Source organism: Austrofundulus limnaeus, unplaced genomic scaffold, assembly GCF_001266775.1.
Source record: "Austrofundulus limnaeus strain Quisiro unplaced genomic scaffold, Austrofundulus_limnaeus-1.0 Scaffold13, whole genome shotgun sequence".
Lineage (NCBI taxonomy): Eukaryota > Metazoa > Chordata > Actinopteri > Cyprinodontiformes > Rivulidae > Austrofundulus > Austrofundulus limnaeus.
Genome location: NW_013952415.1, coordinates 2,316,542 through 2,329,146, shown reverse-complemented (window position 1 = coordinate 2,329,146; position 12,605 = coordinate 2,316,542). Strand labels below are relative to the sequence as shown.

The following is a 12,605-nucleotide window of genomic DNA, read 5'->3' as shown; positions in this document are numbered from 1 at the left end:
CGATTAATCGATTATTAAATTAGTCATAGATTATTTTAAAAACCGATTAGTCATCGACTAATCGTGGCAGCCCTATCGGTCAGTGATAAATTTCCAAACTCAACTTAAAAAAAACTGTCAAATTTGTGACAGTAACTTTATTGGCACAATGAATCCTGGGAAATCACTGATGGCTCAGATGCAGCCTATGCTTTTCGTGGGCTGCACATTTGTTTTGATTTTTTCGATTTGTTTCATGCTTATGGGAAAATAGCATAAAACACCATGACTGTGTGTGTGGGGGAGTAGGTGGGACTTCTTTGAAGTGAATACATCATTCACAAAAAAACCCCAGTTATAGTTATGACTGAGAAAATAATCAAAACATCAGCTTTTTAAATTGGGTTTCAYCTCTAAGTATAGCTGGTATAATGGTAACAGAGTTTAAATGGACCTAATAAAAATAAGATGTACTGTATGTTAAACAGAGCATGAATTATGGCTACAAACAGTTGAATGTGACAGCGAAGCAGCATTATTCTGACGGATCGAGGCTTCGCTGTTGAATCAGCCCTAATGGGATCTGAGTTTTACAAACTAAAGTGAGGGTGTGCTTCTCATTCTGATGACAGTCATCATGTAATATTCATCTAGACTGACCAGCTCTTTGAAAGGAGGGCRGTCAGTGTTGGTTTTTTTTCCACAGATCTGATAACGCCACCAAATACAAACTAAAGGAAAGGGATATTGGTATTCTTTATATGCGTTGCAAGCTGATGGCACTGATGACCACTGTCTTATTATATAATGTTTATAAGTAAACAAACAGATGAAATGATCTCAAACAGGATGTGGCCTTTGCTACTGACTGCCTCTTCTTCTCTAGCCAGGTTTTGTTTTTATACTGAGATAAAAATGGGAAACTGAGGATGCATTTAATATGTATCCCTTAAAAAAAAGGAACACCCACAACATCTTGGTCTATGGAACAGAACCGGTACTGGACTGGTACTATGTGTCACTTTGACCTCAGGGTTAAAAATATTCTTAAAAATACACCTTCCTCTCCTGCTCAAAGAACCATGTCCACACAAAGTCAGCAACAATTTATCCCTTCAGTTCAGTTAAAGATTTAATTTAAAGTGTTTGTGTGAGGAAATTTACACCAACAATGCTTAAATTAATGTTAGCTTCATAAACGTCGTGTTTGGAGATGTGCGAATAGTGTGATAAATAAATATAGCACTTTAAAAGCCATATTGCATGTCCAAAATGAAGTGCACACTGTTTTCAGTGAAGTATCTGTCAGTTTACTTGACATAATTACTTTGGAATTGAGACTTGGACTCAAGGACTCAATGTGTTACAATACTATGACTGCATACTGTTTTATCCCCCATTAAGCACTGTAGATTTTAGCCCAATGCTTTTGTCTCTGTTTTTCTATGTGTATAAAAGCTTGGGACAAATCTTGTTTTAGGGAAACAAACTGAGTAGCTACATAACAGCAAAGTAAGAGAAAAAATAGAGAAAATAGTTCTTGGTGTTTACTCTTGTGTTTACTGAACAAAGTGTCTTTCTGAGTCCAGGAAAAAACACTGGTATGTATTACTATTTTATCAGTTTGTTATTTCAGTTTAAAATGATAAGAAGGCAAACTGACAGTATCCACATGTGACCAGTTTTCTTTTCTGTTTGCAGCCTGGAGAAAGAAGAGGAGCTGTAGTTTCCAGTCTGGTTAAATATCTTGGTCCTGAGGCTGCATCATTCATTCACTATGAAGAGAAAGTAAGTACTTCAGTGACCAAACTCTGTCAACATAAATCCACTTGTTTTGTTCTAGAGTCAAACTTTATTTTGCTAAAAGACTCTAGTTGGTAGTTTATATACATCTGTATCTTTCTTCGCAAAGATAAAAGAGAGAATCTATTTAAAACCTCAGCATTTGCGGTGTTCATCTCATGTCTGTAGATAAGATCCCTATCTCGAAACACCATCAGTGATTCAACACATTAACTGAGACGCATTCTCTCCATCTCGTTGTAATTTCTGAGAGGACCGAGGTGAAGTGAGGGGTCAGTTTACCGCTGTCAYATCTCTAAGCTGTCATGCGACGGGTTAGCTTTGTGAAGGTTCAACAAATGAAAGGGTCAGATGGCTTGACAGTGTGCTGACAGGCAGTCTGTTCGACCAGCTGGTCAGAGGATTTAGAATGGGAGGTGTCCAACACACATTTATACGATCGCTTAATGGGTCCAACATACAATAATATGATTGCTCAATGGGTCCAACGCACATTTATATGATTGTTCAATGTATACAACATACATTAATAAGATCACTCAATGGGTCCAGCATAGGTTTATATGATTGTTCATTGTGTCGAACATGCATTAATACGATCGCTCAATGGGTCCAACATACATTTATGCAATTGCTCAATGGGTCCAACAAACATTTATGCAATTGCTCAATGGGTCCAACATACATTAATAAGATCACTCAATGCGTCCAACATATGTTTATATGATTGTTCAGTGGGTCCAACATACATTAATACAATCACTCAATGAGTTCAGCATACGTTTATATGATTGTTCAGTTGGTGCAACATACATTATTACAATCTCTCAACTGGTCCAACATACATTAACACGACCACTCGATGGGTCAAATTTAAATTTATATGATCACTCAATAGGTCCAACATACTTTTTATACAATCGCTCAAAGCACACCATGCTAACTCCACCAAGTTGAACTGTAGATCCCTTTTGTTCAGAGACACTGATTTTAATTAAACAAAACTCAAGACTGGTTTGAAGGATGGTTTGGTTGGTGATTTATGAACAACTAGATGCTTATAGAGTAACAGGGTTCCCACAGGTCCTTGAAATCCTTGAAAATTTGTGAATTTGAAAAAATAAGTTCAGGGCCCAGGAAAGGTTTTGAAAACCACTTGTCCTTAAAAGAAAATGGTCCCGAAAAATTCTTTAAAGTTCATTGAATTTGATGTTAACCAAGGTGTTGCTTTTAGCTCTTAGCTACAGTTTTGGTGTTTTTAACTTTTTATGAAGATTCTTGCTACTTTTTGCAAGCATTTTTTGCTTTTCTTTTAGCTTCTTTTAGCTAATTATTTTCCTCCTTTAGTGTTTAGCCAGTGTTCTGCTTTTATATTATATTTTGTTTTTATTTTTCCCTGATTTTTGTTTCATATATTTAATAGTTTCTAAGTGACAGAATAAAAGTGAGAGGATCAGGATGTGCACTGGTCAGATTTAAAATGCTTTATAATGAATAAATGGAAGGTATGCAGGGGAAGGGGAATAGGTGCGTGCAGCGCTCTGCACCACAAACCAACCCGTAACACTGGGTGCAAAGAATACATTCCGGGAATACTATACTTACTGTAATCATGTTGTCACACACAAACAAAATACCCATTTAGCTTCATTACATGATGTATGGCGAACATCAGTAGAATGTGAAACAGAACATTAATCATGCAGATGCACGATTTTGGTTCTCCACTGCTTTTCATGCAGCGTGCTGCTGAGGGGGAAGATCCAATGGAAAACTGCCTGGAGGAAACCAGAGGCAGTACCATTTAGGGAGATATTATGGTTTCACTTTGCTGACAAAGAGACTCAAGGGGAACATCACTTTAAAGAACAATTACTTTGAGTGAAGAAAGAATGATAAATTCAATCTGCGTCGCTGACAGAAACACTCGCCTGGATTTTATTGGAGCCAAATTGTTATCAGATTTCTTTGGCATCTTTTTTTAATCACTGTTATTTAAATGTCGTTGGCAATAAAACGTACASATGAGAGAACCTCCAAGTTCAGGAGATCATTTTAATTTCCCGTCTGTGTGTTACTGTAGTCTGTATATGACAGAAGAATGTTCATTCCTCTGTTTTTCAATTAGAGAAGAAAATTACAGGTTCATGTCAGTGAGCTTACAACGAGCTATAAAATATTTAACAAGTGCAGCGTTTCTTCAAGGTTAACCTGTATTTATGATGGTGGGAACAGTTTGTGGCAACATGGTACAGCTCTATGTGGGGATACTTATCACCCACCATGCTAGACTTTTTTTTGCAAGGGGTGGCCAAGGTAAATGGTAAATGGATTGTACTTATATAGCGCTTTTCTATCCATCCAGGACACTCAAAGCGCTTTACACTACAATTTGTGCCCTCATTTATCCATTCACACAGCATCCATCCATCCATCCATCCATTTTCTGTACACGCTTCTTCCTTTTCAGGGTCGCGTGGGTCACTGGTGCCCATATCCAGCAGTCACAGTGCGAGGGGCGGGGTACACCCTGGACAGGTCGCAAGTCCATCACAGCCATTCACACAGCACTCTACTCTTATTAGGTCTTTACAAAGCTAACATATACAATAATCTATGGAGACTAATCAGTGCCAATCACATTCATACACTGATGGGACACACATCAGAGGCATTAGGGGTGAAGTGTCTTGCCCAAGGACACAACAACTGAGACAGCTGGACGGGGATCTAACCAGCGACCAAAGTGCTTTTTAAAGAGTAACTTACCCCAAAATTAACTTTTTTTAGCTGATAAACTGTCTAGAATGTGTCTAAAATGTTATATAGTACTGTTTCTGTGCTAATTTTGATGTTTTTGTGCGTATTTGTTCAAATCTGTAATATTTGGTCTAAAAACGTGTTTTTGCTGCTCATATGGGTAGAGCAGTGGTACTGAAGGCTAATTTGCATATTGGTTAACGGCTCTCCACGGTGACGTGTCTTCTCCACGGTTTCGTCACAGCGGCTGTGTTCACACACACACACACACCAGCAGTACGTCCTGCACAGCGGGAGGGGAGGAGGGAAAAAAGGCAGAAACACAGGGGGGCAGCTGCAGCCCTAATGGACCGAACTTCAGTCAAACAAGACCCAACACTTTTATTCCTGATTTAAACTAGCGATCTTGTGAGCAGCTAGTCAGGCTGTCGCGGAGCGCTCCTCCTCCTCTGCCCGAGGCTGGTGTGGTGTGAGGCGGACAGCTCAGCCGAGGCTGCTGGAGCTTCATGTCCTGACCCAGGGAGCCAACACGAGTCAGTCCCTGACTGAGCTGACTTGATCAAGTCTCTCTCTGCCTCTGGTGAGGAGGGGGGTGAAAAATCCTCCACCTCAGACCGTTCAGAGATGTAACTATCTGCGTCGCTGTGGTCACTCTCCATTTAGCATCAATTATGCTAATGCTAGCTGTCACGTTCTCTCGTCCTGGCCACACCTCCGCTCTCTACCCCCCCTCCTCTACCCACACCCCCTCCCCTACCCACTTTGATGCATTTTTCAAATTTCGCCTTGGGGGCGGAGTTATCTTTTCACAGGGGGGTAAGATTCACTTTAAGGGGACACAGAAAAAGAAAAACACTCTGGATGTGAAAATTCAAGATGGCTATCACATCTAATTCATCTAAATAACTGAAATTTTGTGTGATCGATGCTAATCCCAAATTGAGCTAGTTAGGCTAATGCTAATTTAAGAAAATACATTTTTTTGAACATAGAGTTGAAAATGGCAGGCGATAATGATTTTGCCTCTGGATCTGTTTACATGAGAACGATTTTTGAAAACGATGGTGCTTTTTAAATGTTTTTTTTTTGTAAAATAAATATCTCTCAAACTAGTAAATATATTTTAATAAAAACTCAATGTGTGTTTATAACTGATTGACTTTTGAAGTCAGCTCAATTCAAGATGGCCGTCGCAGTTAATCAACCGCAGCAAACGCAAAAACAGCCATAACTCTGTTAAATTTACAGATATTTAGCTAAGATCAAGCAGGTAGTAGCTGAGTTATTCTCAACACACAGTCCAAGCAGAAACAGCTGGAGATCTCACAATATCACTTGAGAGTTCATGACTTCATTTTCAAGATTTGATCAAAAYAGCTTTTTTTTACACCATCCTTTTTTTTAACATGAGACGATCTTTGTTAAAGTCTTTATTAACCAATATTCTTTACTGCTTAAAGGATTCAGCAACTAAAATACAGTTTTACAACTTTTTTTGTTATATTAATGCACATTTCCACACCTTTGTTTAAGGTAGGAAGATGCATTGGGGRGTGAGAAGGTACAGTATAGCTTTTGCTAAAGGTAAGGAATAGATATRCCACTTCTATACGTGACCTATACAGTCCTATATGAGCAGACAAGACAGCACAGTGTGTTTAGGCTGTGCAGCAGAGTGCTTCAAATGTGTCTAATTCACTGCTCCCTCCACTTACAGCTTTATTCTTTATAGATCAAGCTGTAGTCAACAATTGGAGGGATTGGTTGAAAGGTTCTTTTTGCTGCTGCTTGTTATGCTGCAGGGGATGTCTGTAAAGACAGCTGCGCTGTTGCATCACCTCTGAATTTTCAGTACACCGTTAATACAAAAAGAAAAAAAAAAGAAAAGAAATGAGCAAACAGCTTGGTTAAAAATGTTGTTTGATCCCGTGAACCGAACAAATGCACATTTCTAACTCTGCCTTTAATCACAGAAACGTTAGGAATATGTTCAAACTGAGCATTTTACCTTGGTTCACTGATGCACTGGAGTTAATAAAGCCGTCAAATAAAGATATGGCATAAAATCCTKCAGTGGGGCCATCTGTTTCCCTGTCTTCAGCTGTCTCTTTATCACAGCCTGATTTAGACCCGTCTTCCCCCTCACTCATTTCTTCTGTCTTAGATTTCTCATTCCTCAGCTCGAACCCTCTAATTTATTTGCCTCTCATGCAAACGCTCGCTTCCTTTGCTATTTTCATTTCACACTTTCCTCTTATTCTGTCCTAAAAGTGGAAACAACACAGCTTAAAGCTGTCCACTTGTCAGGTCAGTTTAACTCTTTTGACCTGGATGTGAAAGTGTTATTAAGACCTGGGTGGTGCTGACACCTGAGGATGCTGCAGGCCTTTTTTTATGACAGTGGTCATTTCGTTGCTTTTGCTTGTGTTTGTGTGTTCTGTTAGAAAACATCTCATGAACCACTGAACAAACATCTACGACTGATTTAGCTTTTGGAGTAAACCCAGTTCAAAATGACTGCTACAGCTAATTGATCAACACAAAAATGGCTGCAATTCAGTCCCTTTTTTTTGTTGTTGTTCTGTCAATATCAAACAAAGGAGGTTAGAACAAGAAAATGTTTCTGTAGCAAATATTTCTGTGTGAGGGGAATGATGCTTTGGAACAAGTTGTACGTGGAGCTGAAGCAATGTCCAAACAWATGAATGCATCTTTAATAGTTGTTGGAATCATTTTGTAAGAAATTTCGACAAAATATACTGATCAATAAGAAGTGATGGGAGTAAGGTCACAGGAGGAAGAGCGGTCTAATGTAAGTGTATACTTCTGCCAACTTCAGTATATTTGTAATGTTACTTTCTGTTGTTACACTCAATAGAACTTATTTTTTAAGCAGTTAAGTTAGAATTTGGTAGTGTGGCAGTAGCGCAACATGTATTCAGGCCTGTAAGAGTTTAAGATCTGTTTATTATAAAATTTTAAACTATTGGAGTCAGCGATATCTGTCTGTTAGCAAAGTATTTCATGATTCATTAGACAATTTTTTTAAATTTCCAGAAAATAAACAACCAATTAACCTTTGAAATTTTGAGAARTATCATCAAAATCCACTTTTTTAGCCATTAAATACATTAAATTTGTTAATTGAAAAGTTTAATTTAGTGTCTCCCAGCGCTATGACATTTTCTGACATATTACATCAAATTATTTGCAATGGAACTTCTAAGTAAGTTCTGGACCAACTACAATTTTGTGGTCTTCATTCTTCTCTGGTTCTGGGTCAGACTTTGACTCCAACATGTAAGGCTGGATGAGCAAGTCCTCCCTCATTGACATCTTTTAATTCATTAGTAAAAAAATTGTTTGAGCTGCTGTRTAATCATAAACTCCCCTATCAAACAAGAGTGGACCGGAAGCTGGAGGTGGGCGGGGTGTGAAGTGACATTTTGATTTGAAACACACCTCAGAAAAGGGGCGGGGCTTGTGGAGTTACAATAAAGAGGAATTCAGACTAAAGCATTGCAGTTCCACTTTATATAGACCCCCAAGTGAATGGTTTAAATGTGAAAAAGAAGGATTTAAAGGTAGGATATGTTCACTTTAAATCAAATCAAAATGGTAGCCACAGATAGCTGACATTAAAAACAGAGAAATGGTTATATTTACAGAATCTGTCTCTCYCCGACAACGGCCTTGAGCTGTTGACTAAATTCTTCCTGGCTGGATTACGTCAACAAGGCTCTGCCCCACACCTCCCCACCTCCTCTCACACTCGTCTGATSTGGTTCCTGAGCAGGCTGAGGGCCACACAGAATGAACAGTTTACCATCAATATTCTGAACTATGGCTGCACTGGTTTAGGGGAATGRATTCTTCGGGCCCCACTAAACTCACTCCTCTGGCTAATAAATCTGCCCTATGCAGAGGTTTTTTTCATAAACACCATAATGTGTCACAGTGTTGATATAATRTGATGTTTTTGCTTTTATCCTCATCTTCCCTTGTGTGGTTTTTAGTTTTTCTGTTGGTAGCGGTAGCACAACTGTGTTTGCTGCATGACCGGTCTTAACCGTCCCCTCCCCCCTTCCCTGAATGTGCAGCACCTTGTGAATTTATTTTCTGTGAAAGGCGCTATATAAATAAAACTTTACTTACTTACTTATATTATAATTTAGCCAGTTTGACACATTCGGTACAAATTCTATTGTTGGATTAGTTATACCAGTGTGTCCTTTTTATCTTTGACTCTACTTTTGGTATTTTTATTCATTTTGTCTGTTAGAGGAGAGCTGCCAATTTTATGTCAGAAGTCTCTCCGGGGTCAGAATGAAAAATGTATTGGAACTAGTAAGCCTGCTTAACGGGATGTTTCGGTTGAATGGATGGGATGTAGCAGTGGCAGAGGGGCAGCTGTCTCCATTTTGGCAGAGGGTGGGCCCATCACTTCCGAATTTACAGTAATATCTGTCATTTATTTCTCCATGAGTAATTGGTGGTTTATTTTTTTACTTTTTGATTTTGTTTTTGCTTTCAAGGACTGGGCTAAGGAGGACTATAGTGGTGGCTGCCCTGTCAATGTCATGGCACCAGGACTGCTAACATATTACCACCCCAGCCTGAGGAAGCCATGTGGCAGGTAATTACTCCGCTGATGACAAAAACTCATTCCCCTGTCCTTCGCATTCTCACCATGTAAATTACACAGTCTTATTAACCTTTGTCGCAGTTCTAAATCTTTCAAGCAAGTCTCTTTTTTAAAAAAACTAAATTTAGGACTTTAGTGTTTAATGAGCACTCTTATTCTTCTCTCGATGACCGGCTGTGAGATACTGACTGTTTACTAGATGTGGATTCTATTTTTATATTGCAGAACCAATGTTTGTGCTTCTCCCTTCCACCAAGGTATTACTCACATTCCCCCAGTGCCTACAAATCATCGGAATAAATCATGATGGTGCCTTTAATGTATAAATCTATTAGTCTGGTACTAAAAGAAATGGCAAGAGGTCATCGGGAGGTGCATTCTCTTAAGAAAATGTCCTACAATCCATTTCTAATAGCTCTTACAATGATGCGCAAGGATTCAGGAATTGCATTTCCATAATGACATCGAGTCCATGGGGAGCAGTGGGGGGGTAGGAAGCTCATTACATGACGTGACTCGAGCAGCAGCAAGGGAATGCCAGCCCTTTTCTGCATTCCTTCCCCATATCGCTAATAGATTCCCAAGGGCATGCTTTGACCTTGACACACACCGAGCTCAAGAAACAAAGACCGAAGAAAAAAAGGCTGAAGGTGCTTTGGACAAAAAATTCATTTCATTAAAGTATTATCTGGTTAGCCTTTAGATTTTATATTTAGGATTATTAATATCAAACTACTGACTGCTATGTTTACATCTGATTATAGAACTGTTTTTTTTTTTCATTCTTTTTTTCATTATTTTACATTTTTTTGGCAAGTGATCAATAGAAATACCTGATTAATTGGGTAGCAGCCATCCATTAAACTTGACCTTAGGGTAAGCAATCTGTGTGTTTGTTTATTACAGGGGTGTCAGACTCATTTTCACTGGAGGCCACTATGGTGGTCCTTAAAGGGCCAGTTGTAATTACCGTAACTAACTTTTTGTCTTTAACTTCAACTAAACATGGAACAACATGTTCCTTGTCTCGTTGCTAAGGCTAAAAACTGCCAACAAACAGTAACTGAGCTCTACCTGGTATGTCCTGCATAGAAACAGCATTTAAACACGTCCTCTAATAAACACTGAAAAGTACTACGTTAATGACTGACTAAATGTGAAATAAATAATACTAGAAATACTATTAAAAATAAAAGAGTTTTACTCACTGTTGYAGCTGCCCRTCTTGAATTCTGAACTCTCCTAACTTTCCTACTTACTGACAGGGAATTAATTCCAGTTTAAATTTACTACTTGTAAGTGGGAAATCCCCACTTCCCAGTACAACTGAGCCACAGCAGAAAGAGCCAGTGAAAATGCAGCGAAATGTAGATTTTACACTGTGAATTTGGCCAGCTACTTTTAAATCCTGATCACCTCCACTTGGTGGTTGGATGCCATCATTTTGTGACTAAAATAACTGATATGCATTATGTGAAATGTAGTTTTTGGTCAGCACAGGCTTTAATGCAGCTTATTTTGAGACATCACTACAGGGCTATTCAACTAACTTGCCTATTTTGTTGCATTTGCATTGAATCATAAACTTGAAATTTACATTTGATCTAAAATCTATTTTTCTATTACCTTAAGAAGGGGGGTCGGACAGAAGTCACCCCTGTGCCACATTTGGCCCCCGGGCCATAAGTTTGACATGTGTGGTTTATTACATCGAGGCTATGTAAGGATCAGCAACACCAGTTTTCATCTATAAATGTGCCAAGAATATCAAAAAAAATCCTCAGAACTCCAAAATTGTTCCTTTTTTTTCTATCAGAACCTGCAGTGACAGTTTCTCCTCCTGCACCGATGCTGTGAACTGTTCTCCTGCTATAAAGACATGTACATGGATTAGGGATTATAAAGTAAAGGCTTTAATTTTGCCCTTTAGCATAAACTCCTAATTGGTTCAAATGAACTCATGGTTTATGTGTGTGGAAAATGAATGTAATTTAGCTTTTAGTTTTTWAAAAAAAGTTTGAATCCTGTTTCACTCCTTCCTCTTACCCCTCGGCTGTAAGGGTGTAGGGGTGTCCCAGTTCCATTGGTAACAGAAGGAGGGTGAAGTGGTAGGGGTGGTCCACAACATTGTCTGCTCAGAGGTTGTGAAAATACTAATTTATGATTTGTATATAAACAACAAAACAAATCCTTTTGACTAACTAAAACTCTGTATAACTCAGTTCTTCTCTTTTATTCCTTTTCAAAATAAAAGTTTGTAACTTTTAACTTAATTTTTTTAATTGTTTTCATAAAAAGATAGCGTTTGAATGTGTTTTTGCGAGAGGAGGATGGGAGCAGTAAGRGATTTGTTTTATTTGACTTTATGATTATTTAAAACGTGTATTAGACTTGTTTTTATTTTTCCTGTTTTTGTTAACGCATCTTTCCTCCGATGTCCCACCAGCACCCCCTGGTCGTCCCCCAGGGGGCCACGGCCCACRCTTTGAAAAACACTGCTCTAGAAAATGTGATTCAGTCGATGGAATGAGTTCATCTGGAAATTGGGGGAAACCCATAGTCATTAATTTTGCTGAGGACTTTTCCATTGGCAAAATAAAAATAATTTAATAAAGCAGTTGTGTGCAGGAGGTGTAAAATATGAGGTCACTCACAAAAAGTTAGCTTTAAAATTTGTGTATTTTGTGTACTCTTGCTTGATTTGACATTGAGAACATCCATTCTAAAGTACCCCGAAGCTAATATGTATTTATGTACATGCAGTAAATGATGCTGTAGTTGATTGACAGTCAACTCTGGCAAACATTCTGGGAGACTTATTAATAAGATTTTAAAATGCAGTCCACCTTTCAGCACAGACTCGTCGTGTTATCACCGAGCTCGTTGGCATTTCAGTCAGGCTTCCAGCTCTTCCAACGGTCTATGGATGAAGTCTCTGCTTAGTCTTATTAGGAAAAAAAAAACTATTTCAAAATGTTCCCACAGCAACTTTGGCACACGCTGCCCTCTGTTTGCCTGGCTGCTCTGGTGTTTTCACTCCTATGATTCCCGTTGATATTCTCATAGCACGTATTCATGCGGTTTGACTCGGAGCCGTTCGCTGTTGTTGCAAACGATGTGCGGCGTGGGGCAAACCTGTTTGTTGCCGAGACCTTCAACTCCCCGTTCTGRAAGTATAAATGAATCATTAAGGATGCTGGTCTGTGCAGAGTGCTGAGGGGGAAGCCTTTCACGGTTGTGGTTCGGTGGACACTGGTGGAGATGCAAAAGTGGATGTTTTGGTGTATTTATGAGCATTAATCTGTCCAATGAAATATTAATGAAGTACAGTGGGAAAGTCTGGAGTCATTCTTTATTTCTTATAAAGTTGGCCCAACCTTCCTATAAACAACATAAACTGCCCGGCATTTCTTTCTGG

General features: G+C 38.8%; 1 protein-coding gene across 1 annotated transcript in view; it reads left to right on the top strand.

The window, feature by feature from the left end:
• The window catches only part of si:ch211-127i16.2 (probable flavin-containing monoamine oxidase A), a gene marked incomplete in the record, with an annotated part of 73,959 nt that overhangs the window by 54,569 nt on the left and 6,785 nt on the right, over positions 1-12,605 (top strand). The window contains 2 exon segments of the mRNA XM_014002455.1: positions 1,681-1,767; positions 9,078-9,178. Coding sequence (XP_013857909.1) covers positions 1,681-1,767; positions 9,078-9,178 — 188 coding nt within the window.